This window comes from Protopterus annectens, chromosome 12.part0 (genome assembly GCF_019279795.1).
Source record: "Protopterus annectens isolate FY-2018-M chromosome 12.part0, PAN1.0, whole genome shotgun sequence".
NCBI lineage: Eukaryota > Metazoa > Chordata > Ceratodontiformes > Protopteridae > Protopterus > Protopterus annectens.
The window spans coordinates 474,942,126-474,968,827 of record NC_056746.1 but is presented as its reverse complement, the minus strand read 5'-3'; the positions used below and the strand labels follow the sequence as shown (position 1 = coordinate 474,968,827).

Here is a 26,702-nt window from a genome sequence, read left to right as displayed (position 1 = left end):
AAAGTAATAAAATGCTTTCCTATATTTCTCTGGCACTTCAGATCCTCTAAAAAGCAAATTGGTTCCCTAACCTGTTTCAGTGACACTTTTTTTTTTCAAAGTAGGTGAATCACACTTAGTCGGAAAAATAAGAAATCACCCCATGTTTTGAGCTGCCATACACAAGCTGAAAAATTTGTTGACCTGCAATATCTTTTGGTGAACTTAAAAAGAAAATGCACTGAGTGAGTATTATATTTTGCTGCCTTCTGTAATATCTTACTTAGTAAAAATTGTATTTACCTGCACACCAAGGATTCCAAAGATGATAAAGAAAGCACAGCAAATAAGCACAATATTACCAATTGGCCTCAAGGAAGATATTAAGGTCTCCACTACTAGTTTCAAACCTGGTGCACGGCTGATGACTCTGGAAAGAAAACAAGTAAAATATAATTACTTGAAATAATCACAGTACTTTATAACGAATGGAACACATTGTAAATGCAATATATTTCTTAATGGCATATATGTGGCGTACCTACAGCAATTCTAAAAAATATAAAGGACTCATTAGTCCAATTAAATCAACTGAAGATGAAAATATTAAAGCAACCCCCAACATATATAAACACAGAATTAGCCTGTCTGTAACGTGTAGATGATTAGAATGGGTGATGTCAGTTCATTCTTTGATGGGATTAAGCATCCATTATTCTGCTCTTATCTGTATTTTTTATGGCCATGAATATGTACTGTTAATCTAATATGATGTTATACATATGGGTTTTTATACATATTTCTTGAATGCATGAATAATCTAAAAATATTGGAATTTGTATTAGAGCTGGACAATACATTTTCTGTTTTTATATCCATGCATTGTAACATACAGCTCCTACAGGGATATTGCTACCAGTTCACCGAGCCAAAATGACTGCTGATTACATTTGCATCAAATAACCTTCTACATGTTCAAATTCACAGATAATATAATAAAAGCCTATACCTATCTGTTTCCTATTATAAGTATGTGCCTCTCTCCACCTGGTTTCTATTTCACAGTACATCTACATTTTTAAAGCCCATTCACAAATAATGCTTTTGGGGATGAATTTTCTAGTTTTCTGCCATCACGCCTTCCAAAGGTAAAAGAAAAGACAAACAGGACAATCTTTTTTATGTCTAAGTGGAAATTTCTTTCGCTGTAGAAAAATATCACAATCTGTCTCTGAGAAATGTGCAAGACTGTATAATTTGGTTTAGACTGTCATAGTTGGGCAATTTGTCACTTTTCTGAAAAAAAGTAACTCAAAATTAAGAACTGTCTTCGTACAAAGTCAGTTGCAGAGCTATGGTTATCATAATTTAAAAAGTACAACAGAACTTTATTTCTCAAGCAAGAGCTATATACATAGCAGTGTGTTTCAATGTTAACAGGCTAACATTAGTTTATTTTTAAAATATAATACAAAAGAGAGTATATAGCTATTCCTTCTGGAAAATATAGCCACTAAAACAGTTATTGCTTAACAGGAATATTTAAAATTTTCTTTGTCATGTATATAATATCTTTAATTGTGTATTTTGTATGAGTAAATCCCACTAGGTGTGAACTGTTTTCAGTGGCAACCCAGAACATTGTGACAACAATGACATTTGTTCAGAATGACTTAGTAATCACACAAAACTTTTAGACATAAACTGCAGAACCCAATGGATACATAATGCTCACATCTTAGTGTTGCGGTCTATAAGAAATACTATCAGAAAGTAGTTTGAAATAAAATTCATTTCCTTATACTGCTAATAGTTGTTTTAAATCTGGTGAATTTTGCATCAAATTCCACACAGAAATATCAGTGGATCAGGTAGCCTCATGAGTTTAGGAATGCTGTCATCTGAACTTTATAGGTTCATAGGTTCATAGGTTCATACTAGGCTATCTGCCCTAGGGCATTTATAAGCCTAGCCAGAGTGTGTATGGCTTTCGCCACCCATTTTAAATTCATTTTGTTATGCCCTTTTTCGAGGTTAGTATATTATTTTATTTAAATTTCTAGCATTGTCAAATGACTGCATTTGATAACTGTAGGAAATTCAGCAATTTTCTAATTGATTATAGAAAATGTGATATACTCTTAGGCTAAAGTAAGCACTCTTACTGGTTGCATAGATATTTATTTGCACCAAAAAATTAAGAAACTGAAATCAATTAATGAAGACAATGCTGCTTTTTTTTTCTAACAACCACATTGGAGACCCACATCCAGTAAAAATGAAAAAAAGCAAACAGGCAATTGTACTGATACCTTCTGAAGGAAATACAGTTCTGCACAGTTCATGATGTTTACAAGATGTTTACAACAACAAAAGAAAAGCATTATTGGAAATCCTGATATGTAATTATGGTATTTGGTACTGAATGTTTTACTATTTACAGAAATGTAGACATCCACATGGACACTGAGCAGATGTGTTTACAGCTAATGCATGGCTTTTGCACACAGTTGTTTGCTAAAATCTGGAACTGGATCCTACAGTGTTGTTTACATTGAACAGGTGAGGAGTTAAATCATGTACTGGAAATGAAGGCATGTATTAATGTGAATTGTTATCTCACCAAAATAGAAAGCATGATGTTAATGATCAAACTCTGTGACAACAACTTAATCAAATCACTTAATTTTATTTATTTCAGCACTTAAAAATAAAAGATGGGTACAGATTAGTGGTCAAGAAAACCAGGATAAGGCACCGCATCTGAAAAATTCAAACTCGGTACCTTTGCGTGCAGAGTCCTGAGTGCTCGACTGTACACACATGCATACTCACGTACAAACATTTCAGATGTGCTAATTTTAGTGCATGTGTGTTACTGAACGAAACTAACAGTAACTCATGTTAGATTTTTACCGGCACGTCATATCATTATAAACTCAGTGACACCTATTGAAAATGTGATGAAATGGACGCCATTGTGTCTGTCTTGTAATGATATATCGATCACTGATAAATTTATCAGGTTTGCCTCAAAAATTCAAAAAAATAAGGAAAGAAAAACAACATCTGAGAAAGAAACTACAAAAATATTCTCTTTAGGCTGCATATTTCCTTCTCACATGCTGCATTTCTTTAAATTTTGACTCCATGTACTAATTATTCAATGCATTATTATGTCTCATGTTTTTAGGAAAAAGGTCTGTATCTTGCAGTCCTTTCTATGTACTTTTATTAAAACTTTTTTTGGTCCCCCTTAAGATATTCATTTAACTGTCCCCAGTGTCCCAAGTCCACTTTGGGTCTACCAGCTTATATCCTAATCCCCCCAGAGTTACTCTGGTATTGTTGGAGCTGGTTATAGATCATAAGGGCATTGTTGGGGCTCAGCTGGTTCGCACCCATCCCATTTTTTCCTTTATATGCCCTACCTACTGCCTTCCCCATCTACCATGCTCATCAGTTACATGCACCATATCTCCTCTAAGGGAACATCATCAATGAATCCCCTCTTACCCAGGACTGCTTGCCCCTCCCTCCCTGCTGCTCTGTCAGACACTCAAACTGCCAATCAAACCTGGCTTGAGTGGGCTGTAGTCTGGTCTTTCTCCCTCTGCACCATCAGAGTGGTATCCTTACTATGTACTTTTTGATGCTAAACATGTTAATTAACATGATTTTGTTAGGTCACACCCCCCCACCCCACCCCACAAATGTTCTAGTTTAGTGTGTCTGTATTACCTGTGACATGACAGTTCCTAACATATTGTTTCCTTATTTTACTAATCTTTCTGTACACTTTTCTTCTGTATTCTATCTGCCACTTAGAAAGGTTGAGTAAAGATGGTGGCTTAAGCCATGGGCTAAAACAATGACTAGGCAAATGTTTCTCAGATTAATTTTCTAAACAACCTTTCACTTATTGCAGTAGGGGAAGATATCAATAACTCCTAAAGCCATCAAAGATTTTTCTACAGATATATTACTTTTGTATTGTTGATGGTTTTCTCTTTTTTAGTTCATTGTACAACATTCATCACAGTAACAGTATATGCTGAGTACAATGATCACTAATGCAGACATCACTTCAGGAAATCATTAAGATTATTGAAGTGGAAATTCCTGTTTTCTAGGGTACAGATATCTTGCAAGTAATTGTATTAAGTAAGTTGGTACAGAATGTGAATCCCCTTGCACTGGCATTTTTGAAGACATCCCCCAAATAAAACCTTAGTTTGAGTTGCATTTTCTTAAGTCAAACACAGTTCTCTCTCTCTTTTGTCATTTACAGTTGTGACTTTGAAGTGCTCACTAAATAAATATACTGGCCACGATTCCAAAAAACTTGCTCTCAATATAAGTGGCACTTACACAGACAGCAGATGTTTTTAAATCTGGTCCCCAATGTAACTCACTTAAACTGAGAGCAAGTCTTTCAAAATCAGGGCAGACTTATACTGATAGCAACTCTTTTGGAATTTGCCCCACTGAATACCTTCTTAGCTACAGAAAAAACACACCTGAGAAGACTCCATTCTAGTTCACTGACATTGATACTAACAAGCAGTTATCTTCAAAAGACTGATTCAGCAGTTTGATGAGAATCATAATTAATGTCTCAATGTGCATCAGAACCATTGCAGCAAAACCCCAGACTTGCCAACATCTATTGACACAGAATTAAACAGACTACAAAGCATCTACTCCCCCATAGTTTATGAAAGAACTTTTAGGAAAACCTTTTACATTTTCTACATTTTGCAAAATATGGTAGTAACTACAAAAAATATAGAAGTCTCATCTACAGTCCTGACACACTGCTGAAACATATCCCTCATCCTGTATTAAAAAAATGGAATATCCTGTCTCTGGTTGGTTAATTCAAAAAATGTTGAAAAAAAAAAAACACAGACAAAAATTCATTTCAAAATGTAGTACGGATGCCCAAAAAAAATCATTGTATATTATCCATCCCTCAGTCTCAGACCAAAACGTCTACACAAAGTTCATCATTACAGCAAACAGAATAAATGTAATGAGTTTTTAATCCTTATTAGCAAATGTCCTTCAAGTGTTTTTGAAATAATTTACATCTAGACCCGATATGTATTAATGTTTCAAGACAAATGGATTCAATGTGAAAGAATCAATATGTGTGCTGTTTGTACTGTGGTGTTGTGTATGTTGATCTACTTCTGTATCTATAGGGGAGACTCTGAATGAAATCAGAAGACTAAGGGACAGACAGAAATACCAGGAAAATTGAAGGATTGTGTATGAAGCATTACATTTTAATAAAACACTGCATGGTTTTTATAATCTGTGTTTAAACTTCAAGATCTATTTAAAGAGATTTTCTTTTGTTACAGGAAGCCTCTGAGGCAGCTTTTTGCACCTTCATTTTACATGCTGGATCTGTGGTCATCAAAACGTACAGTTGTGTACACTTACCATAAATGTAGATGTTCGAGTGTATTCACTGTTGCAGTCATCACACATTGGGTTATCTGCCTGCAGGTAGCCCTCATTCGGCCCGAATACCAGAGTCTTAGTATTTCTGCGTCAGATGCTGTCGCTTCTTCCATGTTGTCAGGTCGTCAGGGGTATAAAAACAGGCATCCGACGCCATTACATCGTTTTTTTTGCCCCAAATGTCAGGAGCCCCCAAATAGGGAGCTAGTATATGGTGTGGAAACCACCACCAGTAAAAAGTAAATACCAATACCATTAGAAATAGCCATAGAGAGAAGACCAAAAGAGAAATGAAAAACCAGGGGGCTGGAGGGAGGGAAACCAGGACTGCAACAGTAAATACACTTGAACATTTACATTTATTGAAAGTGTACACAACTGTACTATGTCCTTCCTGTTTCACTGTTGCAGTCATCACACTTGGGTTGATTCCCAAAGCTGAGGAAGGGTGGAGGCAGTCAAGAAGAGTTAGGGTTGGCTAGTAGGCCCTGCAAGACTGCTGTAGCAAATCCTGCCCTGGATTTGGAAAAGATAGGTAAGTGGTAATGCTTGGTGAAGGTGTGTACTGAACTCCAGGTTGCAGCTTCCAGAATGTCCCTGGTAGGGACTCCCCTGAGTAATGCTGTAGAGGTAGAAGTAACCCTAGTGGAATGTGTTCTGACCCCCTGAGGGGTTGGTTTTCCATGGTGCTTGTAGCAGAAATGAATGCAGTGTGCTATCCATTTGGAAATGGTTTGTTTAGAAATGGCCTTGCCCTCTGCCCCTGTTGCAAAGCTGAGTAGTATCTGGTCAGATTTTCTGAAAGGTTTAGTCCTATCAAGGTAGAACCTGAGCTGTCAGTGCATGTCAAAGAGTACAGGATCCTTTCCCCTTTATTCTGAGGGTTAGGGAAGAAGGTTCGCAAATGGATGGACTGGTTTAGGGCCACACTGGACACCACCTTAGGCATAAAGGATGGGTTAGGCTTGAGGGAAACCCTGTCAGCATGAAAAATAATGAAGGGTTCCACAGCCATCAGTGCCTGTAGCTCAGACACTCTTCTAGCTGAAGTGATGGCCAGAAGTAAGGCTGTTTTCCAAGAGAGGAATTTTAACTCTGCTGAAGCAGCAGATTCAAAAGGGGAAAGCATGAGCTTTTCCAGTACAAAGTTAAGGTCCCAAGCAGGGGTGGATGCTCTCCTTGGGGGCCTTAAGTTGTTGGCCCCTCTCAGGAACTGTTTGATGAGAGGGTGAGAAAACAGAGTTGGCTCAGTATTGTAATGAGCCGAAATGGCAGAGGCATGAATCTTAATGGAGGAGAAGGTTAGGCCTCTGTGGAGTAGCTCTGCTAGGTAATTCAGGATTAGAGGTAAGAAGGGCAAAGCTCTGTCCTTTCCTTTAGACTGAATCCAAGAACAATATCATTTCCATTTTTCCACATATGATTTCCTGCAAGATTTTGGGTTTGCAATTGTGGATGCAAAATCTGTCACTCCTGCTGAGACAGCAGTGTAGGGGTCTGGTGTAGGTATCAGGGTGGTACCATTATTAGGCTGCGCAGGAGTGGGTACCAGTGCTGGCATGGCCAGTCTAGGGCAATCAGAATTGTCCTTGGCCTGTTTTGTTTTATCTTGAGTAGTACTCTTGAGAGAAGGGGCAGAGGGGGAAAGGCATAGATTGAGAGGTTTTCCCATTGAAAGGATAGGGCATCCATCTTCCAGGACCTGCTGTGAGGGTACCTGGTGCAGAATCTGCTTAACTGGTGGCTGTGGGGGGAGGTAAAGAGATTCACCTCTGGGGTCCCCCATCTCTGGATCAGAAGACTGAAGGTGCTGCGCTCCAATTTCCACTCATGTGGGTCTAGAAGATTTCTGCTTAAGTCGTCTGCCAGTGAATTTTGTTTGCCTGGCAGGAATTGAGCTTGTAGATGGACTTGGTTGTCCAAAGCTGTGCTCCACAGAGTCATGGCTAACCTGCAGAGTGGGTAAGAATGGGTCCCCCCTTCTTGTTTATGTACCACATAACTGTGGTGTTGTCTGTTTTTATCAGCTGTTGTCTGGGAAGTATTAGGTATCTGAAAGTTGTACAGCTAGCATCTCCTTTTGGTTGATGTGCAGGATAATTTGGCTTGAGCTCCAGTGGCCATAAATGCATTTGCCAGCCATGTGGGCCCCCCATGCATAGTCTGATCAGGATTTGGGTGGTGTGGGGTAGAGTAAAATGCAGTCCCTTGTTGTGGTTACATGCTTCTGCCCACCAAAGGAACTCTGCCTTCAGACAAGGTATGATAGGAATGACTGTTTCCAGGTCTTGAGAATGTTGGCACCAAAGACTTTTTAAGTACCATTGAAGTTTCTTCATATGAAGTCTTGCATATGGAATTAGTGGAATACATGAGGCCATGAAACCTAGGGCTTGCAGTATTTTTCTTGCAGTTAGCTGGGTTCTCATGGCCATTTGTTTGAAGTAGTCTGTCAGATAGACCTGTTTTTCTGAAGTGAGAAATGCCATCTGGGAAGTTGTGGCCAAGCTTGCTCCCAGGAATGCAATCTTTTAACTGGGCAACAGTTGTGATTTATTTTCGTTGATGGTGTACCCCAATGAAGTGAGAAGTCTTTTTACAAATGCCAGGTGCTGAAGCAGCAATTCCTGGCTGTCCATCTGAATCAGGTAGTCATTCAAGTATGGATAAATTTGGATATTTCTCTGCCTGCACTATGCAATGGCTGGAGCCAGGCATTTTGTGAATACCCTGGGCACAGCAGATAAGCCAAAGGGAAGTGCAGAGAACTGATAATGCATAGATCCTGCCCTAAAATGTAGATATTTCCTGGATGATTTCCTGATGGGGATGTGCAGATAAGCTTCTTTTATGTCTAGGATGACTAACCAGGCATTCTTGGCTAGCATAGGGAGAAGCTGTTGTAGGGTAAGCATCTTGAATTTTGGGACCACCAGGAACGTGTTGAGAACTGAAAGATCCGGGATTGGGCACCAAGAACCCTCTTTCCTGGGTACCAGGAACAGTCTGGAGTAGAAACCCTGACTCCTTTGTTCTACTGGAACTGGCTGATTAGCTCTGATGTTGAGCAGGGAATGAACTTGGTGTTGAGCCTCTGCCCACTGGTTTAGAGGAAGGTCTGGAAACCCACTTGGGGTTGGCAGTGAATGGAAATAAAATTTGTACCCCTGGGATACAATGTTAAAGACCCATCGGTCCTAAGTGATGGATATCCAGTTTTTTGCATGAAGGGCAAGTTTTCCTCCTAGGGGTACAAGCAATTGGGCAGGCCTGGGAAGTAGAGTTGAGAAGTCATTGTGAACTTTTTCCATAGGGAGATGGCTTACCACTCCCTGTTTTAGGGGTAGGAACACTCCATTGCTTAGATCTCTGCAGACCCTGAAACTGTAGTCTGGGTGGTCTGTTTCCCCTGGGTCTTGTTTGGGAAGGCCTAGAGGAGGCTGGAAAGGACCAGTGTTCTGAAGGGCAATGCCTACTGAATCGAGGTGGTTGCACTTGCAAGAATTCTTTAACAGTTTGCATAGATTTAGCTTTTTCTTCCATCTTTTTAAGAACTTCTTCTGCTTTGGTGCCAAACAAAATGTCCTTATTTAAATGAACATCTAGTAATTTGGATTTGACATGATCTGGCAAGGTCTGCTCCTTTAGCCAAACATGTCTTCTCAGTACAGAGCCAGTGACTGCGGCCCTGCAAGATGCTTCTAGGGCATCAAAGCCACACTGCAAAGTATGCTTACTAACTTGGTTTGCAGAATGCATAAGCTCTTGCAAATATTTATTTTCTGCACAATCTGCAAATATTACCATTTTTTGTTTAATGAGTTCCATAATATGTTGCTGGTATGTCAGCATGTGAAACTGGCAATTCAATGCCCTGATAATAAGAGTTACCCCATCTGTCTAAAGCTCTGGAATTCCTGTCCAAAGGGGTAGGAATTTTGGCTGTAGTAGCCTTAATACCTTTAGGTCCCTGGGAAATGATCTCTGGATCAGCAGTAGGATTCTTGAAAAGAAACTTGTGGAAATCAGGTACTCGGTAGTACCTGTCAGGTTTCCTATGGACTGGAGGTAAGGTGTCTGGAGTAAGATTGGATTCCATGAAAACATCATCCACAACATCCAGGAAAGGCCTGTGCTGAGGTAGCTCTAATAATTCTCTGAGTCTCTTTTTGGATTGAGGATAGTCTTGGCATTCCCAATGGAAATGCTCTCTTAAAGTATGCAAGGTTTCACCAAAAGAGAAATCCTCTGGAGGGGTGGCAGAGAGAATGGATTCTTCTGAATCTGAAATCCTCATAGGCTGATGAGGGCATGTCCTGATAATCAGAAAGGTCAGAGTCATCAGACTCCTGGTCTGTAGAATCTGAAGGCAACTGAATTCTTTGTCTCTTAGCAGGGGAAGGAAGGCTGGCTTCCCTTAATTAGCGTTATAAGGTCTTCAGCCATTCTAAGCATTTGTTTTTGTGGCATGGGGGCCTGAGCATGCGCTTTGGTCATCGGTTTTCTAGGAGTAGTGTGCACTTTGGGCCTAAGAAACTCAGTAGGTCAGAAAACACCCTCAGAAGCCGGTGCCTGCACAGCGGCTCCGGACCCATCCAAAGTAGAGACATCGGCTGGTTCCATAGTCAAAGAAGCATCTCGCGGCATACCAGACTCCAAATGGGTCTCAGCAGAGGCTTGAGAATCCATAGAAGTGGACATCAGGGGCTGCAAAGGCCCCTCACTGAGTACCGGTGGACTGGCAACTAGCTTAACAGAAGCGTTGTTGGCAGTTTTGGACCTAGGTGGTCTGTCTCTGTCTTTATCCTTACCGTTTTTTGGAAGATCAGTAGTGTTAATCCCTCTTAACACTGATGCCTTTTGGACAAAAGGTGGTGAATTATACAATAATTAAGAGCTGAATACTTATTTTACTTCAGGAAATGTATATGAATTCATATTCTCTAATTCTGTTAATGCCTCAAGTTAATAGCACTAATATTTTAAAAGTGTCCTTGATTGTCCCTGATTTTTTCTGACTTTGTCCCTGATTCTGTTGAGAGCTATGATGGGAGAATACAGCAAAAATGGATGGAGGTGATTTGAAATATTTGGTAACACCTCAACTTGGTCCTGGGAAGTACTGGGACATGGCAAAGATGGAGTAAGTAGGAATTCACAATTCAAATACTACTGGAATTTGTACCAAAAATGGTCATAATGAGTGAATGAATAATGAGGAACTCTGTAAAAGTGGACAGTTTGTGTGTGGAGTATTTGAAACTGATGGGAAGTGTTGAATGCTATTATAAATTAAAATTTACAGAAGTTAACCTAAAAGCTGGCTATCTGGAGACATTTTTATTGGAATTTGAACAAAACTAAGGTCTAGGTGCTATATTGGATGAATAATGTTGTTCACATTTGATAAGCCGCGGTGGTGCAGGGGTAGCATTGTCGCCTCACAGCAAGAAGTTCTCCCATTCGTTTCTTGGCTGGAGCACCTTCTGTGTGGAGTCTGCATGTCCTCCCTGCAGTCGAGTGGCATTTGAAAGATATGCGTGAATGGGCATGCCTTTGTTGAACATTGGCCATTGGGCTGGCACCTCGGCACCATAAAAATCAACTACCAATCATTAGCAGACCGGAGTTCCGCTGTGGCGACCCCTAACTGGGAAAAGCCGAAAGAAAAACAACAAAATGTTGTTCACATTTGATAGTTATGTATGTGGAGGATAGATAACATGTTGTTCATATGTAAATATCTAATATTTGACAAATGTTTAATTTTGTTGATGCATCTCACAGACTGGGTACAGCTATTGTAAAGTTGTTGAATCTATTTACTTTTTTTTTCATTTTTTGAAAATCTAATAAAACTGATAAAAAAGTCCCTGCTCTGTCAAAACTATTACACACTTGCAAGTCCAGTGGTATCATAAACACCCACACAAGGAATCTTAATTTGTTTTTTAAAATAAATAAAACATATTGGATGGATAGGTTTTATCACAGAGAATACAGCTTCTATGAAGCCATTTTCCATTCCACATGAAATAAAGTACTTCACTTATTCTACTCAAATGAATTTTGGACATATGGATGGGTAACCACAAATTCAACCCCAGTTTATCATCCCTGTCCCTCATGGATAGGGAAAATGTATAAATGTCTCAGCATACCTGTGTTTGGTCCATCTCCGGATTATATGCAAGGAAAATATATGGATGGCGCAGTGGTGTAGCGATAGCATATTCACCTCACAGCAACAGGTTCTCTGGTTCGATTCTTGATTGGAGTGCCTTCTGTATGGTATCTGCATATCCTCCCTGCATTCATGTGGGTTTTCTCTGGGTACTCTGGTTTCCTCCCACATTATAAAGACATGTGTCTGGAGCTTTTCTCTCTGGGCCTCCACTGAAAATTGGTTTCATTCCAAGTCGGACTTTCCTGGTAAACAAATGTTAAATAAAATAAATATAGGGTCTAAACTTTCCATGGGAATGTAAGCCTAGGCTTCTTAACAGCCTCACAGATCAATAGCTTAGTAAGCATCTGTGAACCTGTGCCTTACTGTTTTCCTTGCTTTCTTGGGTAATGCACCAGTTTAGCTTCAGGGATGGTGTTCTGACATTTTATTTTTTATGTTGCTTGAATACTGGAGAATGCTTTGTAGTCTTATGTCTTGGAGCTTCTTTCCAATTAGCAATAGTGATACATAATGTGATTCTTTTGCATTTCATCTGTTTGTTCATTTATTTATTTATTTGTCTATTTATACTCTGATCCTCCTGACCTCCATACAGCCTCTTCATTTTCCCTACCATCCCAGCCTTGGATTTCTGTATTGCTCCACTCAGCTACCTTGAATACTACCCTTTAATGGTGGAGTACTTGTCTTCTTAGGGAATCAAGCCTGGTGACTAAATGATCCAAATGAGAGTTACATGTGTGCAGTTGAGATCCATCATTCTTTTGGCAGCTGGTAGTTATTCCTAGCTGTGACAGTGACCAGTGCAATGATGTCAGATCAGAACATCATTGCTAACTCCCCCTGCTTACCCTGATATGTCCTTTGAGGTCCAAAGTCTGTGGCAGAGGTTGTCCAGGCATCAGGTTATCCAACCCCTTCTGTTGGGATGGAAGAGCTGGCCATCAGCAACTTCATCCTTTTCCATCCCCCTAACTGGGCCAATGCTACTATTGCCCTAAGTCTGTCCCAGAACTCAGGCCTGTGATAGTGCAGACAGACACTAACTCTGTGTCTCTGTGTCATTGGTCTGGCTACATATGTATGATTATTTAGGACTTTTTTCCAAAGGGTCCTAGTCTTAAGTAAGTACTAGGCTGTCAGTCCGCAGACCATTACAAGCCTAGCCAAAAAAAAAAAATTCAAAAGTTGCCATTAAGCTTTAATGAGGACAATACAAGATAGACCAGGGAGAATGTGAGGTTGTCCATCCAATTATCTAGGTTTAGCTTGAAGGTGGCAAGGGTACTGCCCTCCTTGACATGTAGTGGACACTTCTTCCAGAAGTAAGAGATACATTGAGATATGAATCTATCATGCCAATGTGTCTTATTTATCTGCCGATAAAGGTTTCTTTCCTTTAGCCAAGTATTTGAGGTACCATTACTTCTGCAAAGAAGAGGTCAAATATGGTTGGATCTTTCATGGCTCAAAAGGCTAGACATAGATATCCATGGAGGAGTTTGTAAGAGACTGAATACAAAGAATGGGCTGCCAATATTTCCTTATTACTAAGATTTTTGAGACCACTGATATTTTCAGTTATGAATCTCTGGGGTCACTCAAGTTGCGTGATATGCTTATACAAGTAATCTCCAAAAAGTGCTTTATGTTCCATAATGGGTCTGATAAAATACGGGTAAAGGGAAACTAAGACTTCTTTAGATCTAGTGAACATTTTGCAAATTAGATGAGCCAGATATAAAGCTTTCTGAACTACTGTGGACATATGATGGTCAAATGATATGGAATTATTAACAAGAGTTCCTAAACCCAATGCTAAAGTGTCTGATTGGATGGATGCATTTCCTATATGGTAAGTTAATTCTTTTGTATACCAAAATGAACTATGCAACATTTTTTTACATTTAATTTGAAACCATTGTCATTGCACCATTTGTTAATATGGTCTAATTGTGAGTCAGTTGAAGACTGAATAACAACATGCAATGAATAGTCAACTGCAAATATAGTTAACCGTAGGCCAGGGATACTGGTCTTAAGGTCTAAGAAATAGAAGGGAAATAGGACAGGGCTAAAACTGAACCCTGTGCTACATCAGTGGCAACTTTCTGGCTTTCAGAAGTTGCATCTGAGACTTTAAACATGAGTTCTGTCAATCAGTTATCTATCTGCCAAACAATATATGTACTTATATTCACATTTACAAGCCTATCAATAATGGCTGCATGAGGAATAGTCTCAAAGGCCATGAACAGGTTCAGATATTTTATATGTACTGCATAACACTAACAACTGCTTCAATTTACATTTTGAAAGCAATTAATGACATTAATGAGCAGGACATTCCGTTGACAACGTTGAATTGATGAGGGCCAGGGTCAAGAGATTTTCAATTTGCAGGTTAATAAGGTCTGAGACAATGCACTCCATAGCTCCATAGTGAAACTAGTGAGACTAATGAGTCTGTAGTTACCAGGGTCTGTGTTTGGGTCACCTTTGTGCTTAACAGTATAATAGCCATTTTCCAAGTATCATGAGTGCAATCTAGTGGAGAGGCTTAGCTTAAAGTGCTTACGTTATCAGAGCCCATGGATGAAGTAGTCTTAGTATTTGAGAGGCCTGAGAGAATTGTTCAATAGTAATTAAAGGGGGTGTCTGAGATTATGAAACCTTTAGAATAGTGTTAACTGTGGGAGGAGCAAAAAGCACACGTGTGCACACACACACACACACACACACACACACACACACACACACACACACACACAAAGCACAGCTGCACTCTCTCTCTTTCACTCCTCCACACATAATTTAGCATTGACAGTTAAATACATATTCAAGCATGTAGACTTACATACAGATCATATAATGAAAATATCAATACATATGATAAATGCTTTATATTGTTAAGCATGCAATGTTATAATGTGAGAAACAATGTTGCATAAATTCTTAATCACATAGCATATGATGATTTTATACAACTCATTAATACAGGTAGTTTCACACTTTGTTTAGGAATAGGAACGGTATTCAGAATCATGAAGAGATGTACCTGAGAGGTCGTAGTGTTCTAAGTAGTCTTAAGACACGAAGAACCCCTAAAATCTTATTTCCTCCAGCAGATGCTAAAGAGACGATGATGTCAATTATTGATACAAAGACCAGAACTCCATCCAGAACATTCCAGCTGCTTTGAAGGTAGGTTTTTTCACCAGAGAAAAATCCCAAAGCAACAACCTAAAGATATTGCAAATGACTCAGTTTATTACAGAGAAACATTTTGTATGAAAAGTTGGATTATTCTGCAATATTTTCTTTGTCGGATTAATATACATGACATCCTTTACCCGCATTTCTTTATAATAAGTAGACATACTTAAAATGACTAACGACTATGGAGCCAGTGGAGTTTTTTCCTTCTTCAAATTAGTAAAAGGAGCATGCACTAGTCCCGTTCTATATAATTGGTTTCTTCATTAAATTGTTTTATAATGGCATGCTGATAGTAGTTAGTTTCTTTTACTAAAAATGCTTTTCTTGATTTTTTCTCCAGTCCCGTTATTGTAAGGATTAAGAGACCCCCATATACTGGATGTTTGAATGATTAAATACACTCCTTTTCCCACTTTACATTTTAGAGAAGCACTTCACTTATAATCACTGTTTAGTGGTCGTAGATAGAAAACAAATATTTTATTATCTGCAAAGTCAATGATCATTCTTTTGTCCTTTGCTTACTTCCAGGGGGTTTCATATATGACCGATGTCCCTATCTGGATGTCATAGAATCATAGTAAAAATTCACATCTTTCAACATGGTAACTCTTTATCCAGTGCCTTGCCTTACAAAAGTATAAAACAATAGGTTTACATTTTTCTGCCATATTTTCTTTATCCTAAAACAATTTATACAGTATACTAACATCATGTTTAAATAAATCTATTTAAAAATACTCACCTTCACTGTCATTTCAGCCACAAAAATGACAGTAAAAATATAATTTGAGACTGTTAAAAATATTCGCTCCTAAAAAAGAAAAAATGAAAATTAATAAATTCAGATAAATACTTTACAGAAAAATCATTACATAATTTTGTGTGTGTGTGTGTGTGTGTGTGTGTGTGTGTGTGTGTGTGTGTGTGTGTGTGTATATAAATATAGATACTGAAGAATTAAGTAAAACATTCCATAATTTTATTTGTGTATATACATGCTAAATGCTGTGTATAAAATCAAAAAGTCTGACTTTCAAACACCTGTACTGATCTGACAGTGGTGGTTTGTATATTCTTGCAGTGGTCATATAAGGCCATCAATCATACTATTTGTCAATATGTGTATACATTGTGGGACACAGCATAGCAAAGGCACATCCCAGTACTGAGAAAAATAAATGGCAGCTGAATGATTTAACTGTGTTGCAGAAGCCTGTTTTTCCATCCTAACCCCAGTTAAGAAGTACAGAAGCTGTCATCATTGATACCCTGTCTCCAAATGTCTTTCCAATCTGGAGGGGTCCTTTATGGCTTATACCATAATGTATGGCAATCAGATGTTTGTAGTTCCCAGTGTGTCCTCTTATACCTGTAATGGCTCAATAGTTCCACTCCCATGTCCATGTCCTAGATGATGTATCTAAATAATTAATAATAAAAAAATGAACAAGCATAGGAATCTGTCTAGTTCCAACCTCACTACCACGAGTGTTGAGGAAAAAATAAAAAACAGAGAAACTAGTGGTCTTAAATCTTTGTTGATGAGTCCAATCACATAATTTCCAAAAATCATGAAACTCAGGTAGTTTTCCAAAGCAACAAGCCTTTATTCATCACAGACAAGCGGTCTTCAATAACAAAAAAATTAGAAATATTTTAACAGTGTTAAACATACCAGCTTTTATATACTTAGAAGTAGGTCTGGAAAATATGCATACTGTTTAATTTTAAACTAGCCTATTCATGGCAAGCATTAGAAACAGGGCTGTAAAAGTGCATTTTAGAGCAGCAATAATATTACAAACTTGTATTCGCCTGGCACCTATGCTACCAATATACCACCTCACCACCTTGCTCTTCCACTCTTAGAAAATGAGCTAGCTATTGCAATTGGCTGCTCTTATTGCCTAAGCTGCTGCAAATGGAAATGTTGCTGAGTGTGCATTCAGGCAACAGGGAGCTGTGGTGGTGACTATTGTTATACTAGGCTATGGTTCACCATTCAGACAATGCTAAATTGCAGCAGTGAGAAGCATTGTATTTGCTACTGACTCATCATTCAGACAATAGTGAGCTGCAGTGAGGAATGCTGTAATGATAAACACTGACCCTGTATTTAGCAATAAAAGAGTAGCAGTTGTGAGGAGTATTGTTTTAGTCATAGACCTGTGTGGCATAGTGATTCGTAATTCAGACAATGGTGAGCTACAGTGGTGTGAATTGCTGTACTAGGCGCTGCACCATTATTCAGGCAGTGATCCACCTAGTATTGGTATTGTTAGTCTTGGAACTGTAGTTCTATTCAGTGAAGCACTGTAGTGTTCAGGCAACAGTGAACTATAGTAGTTGGGACTATGCAGCTAAACAGTGGCCCATTGTTCTATCAATGGTGAGCTGAAGTGGTGAAGATTATTGTCCTAGGCACTGATGCATTCTTCAGGCAATGGTGATCTGAAGAATGGAAGAATATTATGCTAACCACTGGCCCATTGTTGAGTCAATGGTAAGCTAAAGTGGAGAGGAGTGCTGTGCTATGCGCTAACCCATTCTTCAGGCAATAAGGAAATCAAGACGATATTACTGTTGTGCTAGCCTCTGGCCCATTATTTAAGCAATGATGAGATGAAGTAGTGAGGAGTGTTGTAGCAGGACCTGACTAGTTGTTCAGACTGCTAGAAGTTGTAGGAGAGAAGAATTTTATGATAATCACTGATTATCTGTTTAGGCAATGGTGACCTGTAGTAGTGAGAGGTGATGCTGTAGGTGCTGAATTCAGGTATCGAATGGGGGTAAAAGAATAATGGTTCTCTCTGCAGATTGTGGGATACCTAACCACTAAGATAATCATATCGTAGAGCTATGGATAAGATTTCAGCTACCTGGTATGTTATAGTAGAACAAAGAACCCCTGGAACACATGAACTGCTAGTCTAGACCAAGAACACTTCAACAAAATTTGGCTAGACTAACAGTTCATGTGCTGCAGTGGTTCTTTGTTCTACTATTTGCTGTCTGGATTTCCACTGGATTAACTTTCATGCCGGTGGTTTGTTCCTGTTACTACATGGTATGTTATACATCTAAGTAAATAGTTCAGGACCATGAGCACTATGCATATCTTTAGCGATTACAAAACATAACATATTCCTGATGGTAGAGAGCTATAGCCTGCTAATCTCTTTGGCTTGTCTGTGCAGTTATTAACTTTCATGTGTCCCCAGCCCATATATCTCCGTATATTTGTTCCTTCAGAAGAATTCATTCAAGCAAAAAGTTTTTAGTACTGATGTTATTCTAGTGATAAAGATATACAGATGATGAGCAACCTTACTGCTCCTTTGCACGGGAACATCTGTGTGCATTCGCTTGGTTATGTATTGGAATGCATATAAAGTTGGATGAAAGTAAAAATATTAAGGTCAACATTTCTAAGGCAGTAGTGATTGCAATGTAGACCACATTAAGGAATTCTAACTGTCCACCTCCTAAACTTACAATTGTTTATGGTGGTGATAAACTGGACACTTTGTGGACAAGGTTAGAAATCTTGGTGCAGTGCCGTATGACAGGCTGTTACTTAGTGACCAGGCATCTGCTGAGGTTAAGCCACCATGCTTTTACCTAGGGAATATAGCCAGAGGTGAGCACATTCCATCCCCTCAGCACACAAGATGTTTTAGTGATTGTATATGTTGTCATTTTCACCTGCCTCATTTACTGCAACTCCTTGTATCTACAGCAAGCTAAATCAAACCTAAATTATTTCCAGTGGGTGTAGAAATCTGCCACCCATCAACCATGGAGAGACCTAATTACTTATAGAATATTTTTTTTCCGTATGTGTTCACCTGCTAACAGTTCAGTCTGCATAATTTTTTTTTGTTCCCCTTCCTCAAAGACTGCTTGATCTCTTAAAGACCAAGTAACTCCTTAGGCTCTTCCTTCCATGGGTTACTGGAGATTCTGGGGTGCAGTAAAATGTGAATCACTAGGGATTACATTTGCAGCTATACTAGCTATTGTCCTGGGTTTGTGCTGATTAGTGCCCATCTACTGACTGATGCATCCTGGGTAATCAGTGAGAATGTTTATGGCCAACACATTCTTCTGAAGCTAGGACAGACAGAGCTGTGCATCATTAGCTTATTGAGTAAAACACAGGCCTCTCCCTCAGACAACTTCTCCCTCATATCATTTAACCACTGCAAATAAGAGGAGGCCCAAAAACTTCACAATTTAGAAGGTATGAAGATAAGACAAACAGAACTCACAATCTGAGAGCTACCCAAAATAAAGGAGATGAACCAACAAAGGATAACTCCTGAAATCTCACATTATGTATGCTAATGACAAAACGTATTACTTCATGTTGAAAATGGATAATTATTACTCCTTGTGAAGTGTATCTAGCTGAGCATATTTTCCAAGAACCCCATTTAAAAGGCTTGTAATTATTTGCATCATTAGGATTCAATGTGGATTTCTTGCAAAAATGGAAAACCAAAACATCCTTTATTGAAAATGGAAATACCCTAGTGCCAAGGGAAAATAATATAATCTAACAGAAAAACAATCAGTCACAAGAACTCCTAAAAAGGCCTAGCTAATCAGAAGGGATATGGGTTCAATCTGCATGCAGTGTGGTGCATATATATATATATATATCCAGGAAGCAAATTCCATGTAATCAGGTATATGACATTTTTGTCCCAGCATCAAGATACAGCAACTCATCTAAACCACTGCTAACACCAGAAGCACATTTGGGATACAACTAGCCTAACCAAACCACATTTAGCTTAGCTGCAAAGTGCTAAACAGTGAGTTCAGTTTAATTAGATGAACATGAACTATGTATGGCAAGGAAGGCAGCATAATACAGCCAGTCCATCATTCAGATCATCCTTTTTGACACAGTCACAGCAGAGATCTCTCTTGAGAGAAATGCTATCTTCTTTTGAGAACTCTTAAGATGAGGGTAAGACATAAAGCTAATCCAGTCTCTGCTTGCTGTCTAAGAGATAGAACTAAGAGTCATCATCTGCAGTGATGACGTATGCAGTCCTTCATAGGTTCATAGATGTTTACTACGCTAATGATCACAAGGGCCTTTTTAAGCCTAGCCATGCATCCCAAATCTCTGACAAGTTCTGATACCCTTGATAAGTACTCAGAAATCCTGACAAACTATGGCTGCTAAGCTACTAGCTGGAACAGACTTAAAGGATCCAGGGAAAAGTAATGCAAACATCTCAGTACTTCAATACACATTTCTTTGCTTGTTTATTAGCTGGCTGGTGGATTGTCTGAGGACAATTTTCAGCCAAGACCAATGTCAGTGGAACACAAATTACAAATACATAAGCTTTCAAGTTTTACTACATCATTTTAAAAATAAATATTACTGTTTGGTAATATAATTTAACACATATATTACCTTTTTATGTACCATGTTCTAGGACCTAAAGAAGCTATGACAAATAGCACAGTAGTACAGGTAGGCAAACAAATTACAGCCATCAAAAATTAGAGAAGATGAAAAGAAAACATGAGACTGAGCTGACAAACAACACCTATTTTGTGGGAATACATTTTTGAAAGGTTAGTAAACTATCGGGGACCTAACAAATACTTTTACTGCTGGCAAGTTGTTGTTGTTGTTATTTGTCTTTCGGCTTTTCCCACTTAGGGGTTGCCACAGCGGAACTCCGGTCCGCTAATGATTGGCAGTAGATTTTCACAAACGCTGAGGTGCCAGCTCGATGCCTAATTTTCAACAAAGGCATGCCCATTTTCGCATGTCATTTGAATGCCCATCCAACCGTGGATAGGACATGCAGAATCCACACAGAAGGCCCTCCCGCACTTCAGCCGAGAATCGAACGGGAGAACCTCTTGCTGTGAGGCCACAACGCTACTGCTGTACCACCGCGGATAAGTATGTCAACTAATTTATCTGTTGCACTGACAATTGTAAATTGTACATAATTCATGAAGTTGCAGTTTTAAATAGGTAATTGTATTCTTTTATAAAGTGTCAAGGTAACTAATTTCAAATGGCAAGTGGCATCTTCATAAGCAATATTTCACCTACTCCTAAGCCAAAGGCAAACTTTTTAATCTAATGACATCTTGTTTATAGGTTCTTAGGGAGCCATGAACTGTGTCTGTTTCTAGTCAGTGGAGCACTGGGGAGCAGTATTCCTAGGTCTGAGTGGCAAGTTTATGACATTACAGTTTTCAAAAGACTACAGTAAGATTACTTTCTGAGGCAAGTTGTTGACTGACTTCTAATAGTAAAGGAAGACTATTCCACAATCTTGGAAGGTACTGCATATGTCATGTCTTTTCTTTTATTGATTTTTGGTATTAGGTTCCTTAACCTGATTTCAGCTCCCCTCAGTGTATTCCAGGCATCATAGACTTTCAAACAGAACTGAATTAGATATTGCATTATAATCCAGTCAGAATTCAACTACAAGTATCTAACAACAAACTGAATTTAATGAAAATTTCTGAAGCATTTTTTGAATAATTTAAGTTTTCTAGCCCTGTTTTTTTACTAAGTAATCCTATGTTCACAAGTTATTTTGTCTAGCTTGTTTGGATTAGTGCAGTATAAACTGGTCTGCTGCTCTTGCTGCAGTTACTAGGCAAACTATTCAAAATTTAAATGGGTCATAGATTGCTCTTCCCTGTCTTTAGTTTATACACATTGAGCAAAGCTTATACTATTGTTTACCATTGTCTGTAAATGTTTAACAATGTTGTTTATGCTTTAATAATTTATTTTGCAATCAGAATTTATATCCTTTCTGCTGCATCTCATGATGTTACATTTATTGTTATTAAAAGTGAAGTCATCCCTGCCACACCAGGTATGCATATTTCATGGATCACATTGGAGAAGTCTGGCATCTTTTATTGCTGTCATTATGTTAGATAGTTTGAATCATTGGCATATCTGGCTACCCAAAACCCATTTGCTGCTTTTAGATTTAGCTCCAGTATTGAGACACCTGGCATGCACTAGAAAATCATACCTGGAGAGACAGGTAACCCCTCCCCCAATGTGTAATGAATTATTGGTTAACTAGTGTTTTGCTCAGTGAATTATGCATGTGCTGTCATGTAAAATTTCTGTCAGTTGTTATGTGGAATAGGATAATGCCTTTGCAAGGCAAAGACAGTCAGAATGCACTGTCAATCCCCCATTAGGCACTGCTTTACTTTCCTCTTAACAAACCCATGTTGATCCACATCTAACAGAAATAAATTCCTTGTGCCATTTTGTGTAAGCTTCATTGTGACTCTTCCAGTGACTTTACAAAGAATAATGGTAAGGCTGATATGTCCAAAATAACTTGAGACTGACATAGCTCCCCACCACCGCATTTCTGAATTGGAATCACCATACCTTGTTGCCACAGATCAGGACATGGGTCCATATGATACCATTGTGTTTAACATGATGGCTGGTTGGTAGAAGATTAATTGGTCTAGCTGCAGTAATTTATATATAAATGAGGTAAGGAGTAGGCAGCACAAATTGTAGCTTTTCATATGGAGACAGAAATGTTTTTAGGAATTAGACTAGGAGATACATCTGCAAGTGTTGTTTGTAGCATAATGCTATTAGATAAGAGCTAAGAGTAATAATTGGTAGAATGTACTCTTGCATGTGGATTAAAGGGATGGATTACTTATTTTAAGTGCATCTGGCTACATACATGCCTGTTGTGGGTAGTTTATGTAAAATCACCCTAAATATTTTCCTAGCTGGTAAGTGTGCATTACATTACAGAGCTTGAAGGAAAGAGCTTTTTTTTTTACTCACTAACAGATGCGTTCTTAAAAATAGCAAGGTACAATGCATGTACTCCTGAGGAATCACAACCTTATTGTATGTTCAGAAAATTTAAAGAGGCGATCACTCATTTTTTAAGGGAAGAACTACCACACTTTAGTCAAACAGGCCTGCCTCTTCATGCTTGCCCAGGTCATGTGATTCTTCTATGTTGTGAAGCAGGAAATGCCACACTTTATCCATAAGGGTTCTCTACTTAATCTCTCTGAGCGCTCATGTTGTGCCAGCCCAACAGGATTCAGTGAGAGCTGACTATAGATATGGTCTATTACCAGCAGCCTGACGCTATCTTTCTTGCATATAGGCCTATAATAGTGCCTTTCCAATGATGCTGCTATCTAAGCAGGGTATCACAGCCATGTTTAGCATATGTTACATTACTGGAAGGCCATGTCTGAATACAAGACATGCCTGGAAATAGTAGTGTTATCCCTTAAAGTCCGCATCACATGGCCGACTAGATAATGAATCTTTGCAGCAAGTATAGCTTGTGACATGGCATGACAGTCTCCTTGATGACACCTGCAGATAACATACTTCCTCTGGCTATGGTGGCCCATGCAGGTCATACTTCTAGCAGGTAAAGATTAAGAGACTTAATCATTTGTGAAATACAGATGAAAGTACTAGTACTAGGAGGCCATAATCTCTGCTATCCTGAGGGAAACGGGTCCATGCAGTAATATGATATTCTTTGATACCCTGAAATAGACCTCTAACTTGCTCTCTGGTATATGCACTCAAATATCTCATCTAGGAAGTTTAGCACTCTGGAGGAATCTGTATGAGACTTGTCCCTTTTATAGTCACATGTTATCCTTAATATTACTAAAGACATTAACTATACCTGGATCCTGACAGCAAGCAACAGCACACCAAGCTCATCTGCAACATAGCACACACTCAGACTTCACACAACAGAATCATAGGAATCATAAGTTTATATACTGCTAGCCTCTCCAAGAGTCACTTTACTGGGTGGTTTCTTAATCTGTTGTCACTTCTTTTTTTTTGGACCATTGTCTATCACTTGTCAAGTTTCCATCTTTCAGATTATTCAACAGATCCTCTTGTGCATCCCTAATTTGTTTTAAAGTTCATTTATACTCTCACTGCAATGGTAGCAAAGTCATCAGGAAACTCGGAGCTATAATATATAACATTAAGTATCCTGTTTTTTGTTTATTTTGTTTTTTATTTCTTTGTTATTTATAGCACTTTGTGTACTGTGTATTTTTCTAGCTAGTTTCACTGTGTGTGAGGTATTAACTGGAAATTGTCCACTTTTATTAAGCATCTGTTGGGTTGTTTGTTTCTGATAACTTGTTGCAGTTAAACTCTTTTTCTAGAGGCTCCTTTAGCTGTTTAAAACTTTCATTTAAAGGCTCACTGCTGCTCTTCAGCTGTGATAAACATTTCTGCAGTTTGTTTCCCAGCCTCCCTCCCTGTTGGTATAGTGTTTTTATAGTTGGTGGCTTTGCAGTTGCCCACCCCTAGTGTAAATTTGATCTGGGACCCTTCTCCCAGTCTAGTGTCATTACCTTATTCTACCCAGTACAGGGAGAACATTTGAGAAGGCCAATCAGCTTAGTTTCTGCTACTCCTTTCTCTCTTTCCTTTCTCTCTTTCCACTTAAAAAAAAAAAAAAAAAAAAAAAAAAAATATCTGCTTTTACTGTATTTGTGTTTCTTCCTACTTTATTTTGCTTTTGCGTCATCTTAAAAGTACTCAATTGTATTTATTACTGCTTGGTGTAACTCATTCTAAGCCTTTTAGTTTAAGCACTTGGGCTTCAGACCTGTTGTTTTACATTAAGAAGGTTTGTGGTCTGCACTGTAGTGGCAGAACAGGTAGCTTACATCCTTCTAATTTGGGAACTGCTGATTGAGGACTCAGTGTCTGTTATTCTAAAAGTGTATTAATTCTGGTTTAAGCACTTGGGCTTCAGGCCAGTTATTTTACATTAAGAGGGTTCGTGGTCTGAACTCTTGTGGGAGGAGGGGCTGGACTCTGCCCTTCTGAGCTGGGAATTTCTGGTTAAAGGCTTATAGTGCCTGCATATTTGAACTGCTTCTTACTGAAATTGGTACACCTTGTTTGCTGTAGCATAGACTAGATCTAGGCCTGCTGAATCTAGCTTTGTTTGTATAACTTGAGCACAAATCCAGGCATTCTTTAAAGTATTCAATTGTGTTTATTACTGCTTGGTAGTAACTTGATTAAAGTATAGCTATAATTCTAAGTCTTTTGGATTAAGCACTTGGGATTCAGACCAGTTGTTTTACATTAGGAAGGTTTGTGGCCTGCACTGTGGTGGCAGGACAGGTAGCTTACATCCTTCTAAGTTGGGAACTGCTGACTGAGGGCTCAGTGTCTGTTATTCTAAAAGTGTATTAGTTCTGGTTTAAGCAGTTTTACATTAGGAAGGTTTGTGGCCTGCACTGTGGTGGCAGGACAGGTAACACATCCTTCTAAGTTGGGAACTGCTGATTGAGGGCTCAGTGTCTGTTATTCTAAAAGTGTATTAGTTCTGGTTTAAACACTTGAATCTAGCTTTGTTTGTATGCTTGTTGTTTGTTTGCTTGTTATTTCCCTGAAATACTAATTCCACCTAAAATGTGGCTTTTCAGCGCTTCTGTGGATCCCTAGTGATATCTGCATTGCTTACTGTACTTATTTCCTTGTTTCACTTGAAGAAAGTTACTGTTTGTCATTTTTGCATTTAAGTTACCTGTAACACATTGCATTTAAGTTACCTGACACTTGCTCACTAAGTCAGCACTAAAAAATTAAAAACACTACACCCTCACAAACTCCCCTTGAGTACCTTGTTCCCCATTGGCCCTTTTTTCAGTTATAAAGGAATTCCCAATACTATTCAAGCATGTCCAAAAGTCAGTTGTCAATCTCCTCTCCGGTCCAGCTGGTGAATCTGGGAATCTTGAGGCAATGTTACAACTGCCTCATGTACACATACAACCCTCTCCTCCTCCCAACAAATTCCAACACATGTGAGAGATGCAACCATATAGCCAAACTGGAGGCTAAGCTCTCTCAACTCAGTACTGGCGTAACCAGTCAGGAGGAGAAGGAAACCACACTCACTACAATTCCAGTCTCACATAGACCTACCATGATAGCAAACCAAACACATAAACACACAAAAACATACCCGGAAGCTCTAAATAAAAATCTGCCTAAGCAGCAGAGACCTCCAAAGCAGACACCCAAGCAACCGCTACCCCAAAACAAAACACGTGCAACACATAGCTCACAAAGCCAGTGTGCCGAACAGTCACAGCCCTTAAGGCTAAACAACACACCTGATACACTTGTAATAGGTGACTCTATCATCAGGCACACTGACGTCCCGCTCACCAGGCTGAACAAGGAGAAGGTCACGGTGAGCTGCCTGTCGGGCGCTAGGATCCGCCACATAACACAAGCACTCAGGTCACTCCAAGGCAAGTACAAATATGACTCAGTCATTGTCCATGCTGGTGTGAATGACCTGGGACATACCTCCCTGGACTACATGAAAAGAGACATAGAGGAGCTCTCTGAGCATGTAGCCCAGGCCAGTATGACCCTGACCTTGAGTAGCATCTTACCCTCACCAAGAATGATGCCACAATATGAAGACAAGATGATCAATTTCAACAATTGGCTCAAGTATTGGTGTCATTCAAAGGGGATCCAATGCCTGTCAGCCTGGGATGACATGCTCGACAAGCCACAATGCTTCGCTAGGGACGGCTTGCACCTGTCACCCCTGGGCTTTTGGATATTGGCAAAGGCTCTTGCTACCCCCATAGTGCCTTTTTTAGGCAAGGCTCAAAAGACAAACCCACCTCCATAGGTATCACAAGGGATAAGAAACTAAGACTAATGCTACTCAATGCCAGAAGTCTAAACCTCAAGATGCATGCACTCAAAACTCTCCTTAGCATGGAAAACATTGATATCTGTGCA

The 26,702-nt window shown here is 39.0% G+C and overlaps 1 protein-coding gene across 2 annotated transcripts in view; it reads right to left on the bottom strand.

Annotated features, from left to right (window-relative positions):
• The window catches only part of CACNA1H (calcium voltage-gated channel subunit alpha1 H), a 2,347,924-nt gene that overhangs the window by 327,421 nt on the left and 1,993,801 nt on the right, over positions 1-26,702 (bottom strand). For both annotated transcript variants that reach the window (XM_044089567.1, XM_044089568.1), the window contains exons 18-20: positions 15,606-15,674; positions 14,700-14,884; positions 283-409 (exon numbers count right to left, since the gene is read on the bottom strand). In XM_044089567.1, the coding sequence (XP_043945502.1) occupies positions 283-409; positions 14,700-14,884; positions 15,606-15,674 (381 nt within the window). The remainder of the gene's footprint in view (positions 1-282; positions 410-14,699; positions 14,885-15,605; positions 15,675-26,702) is intronic.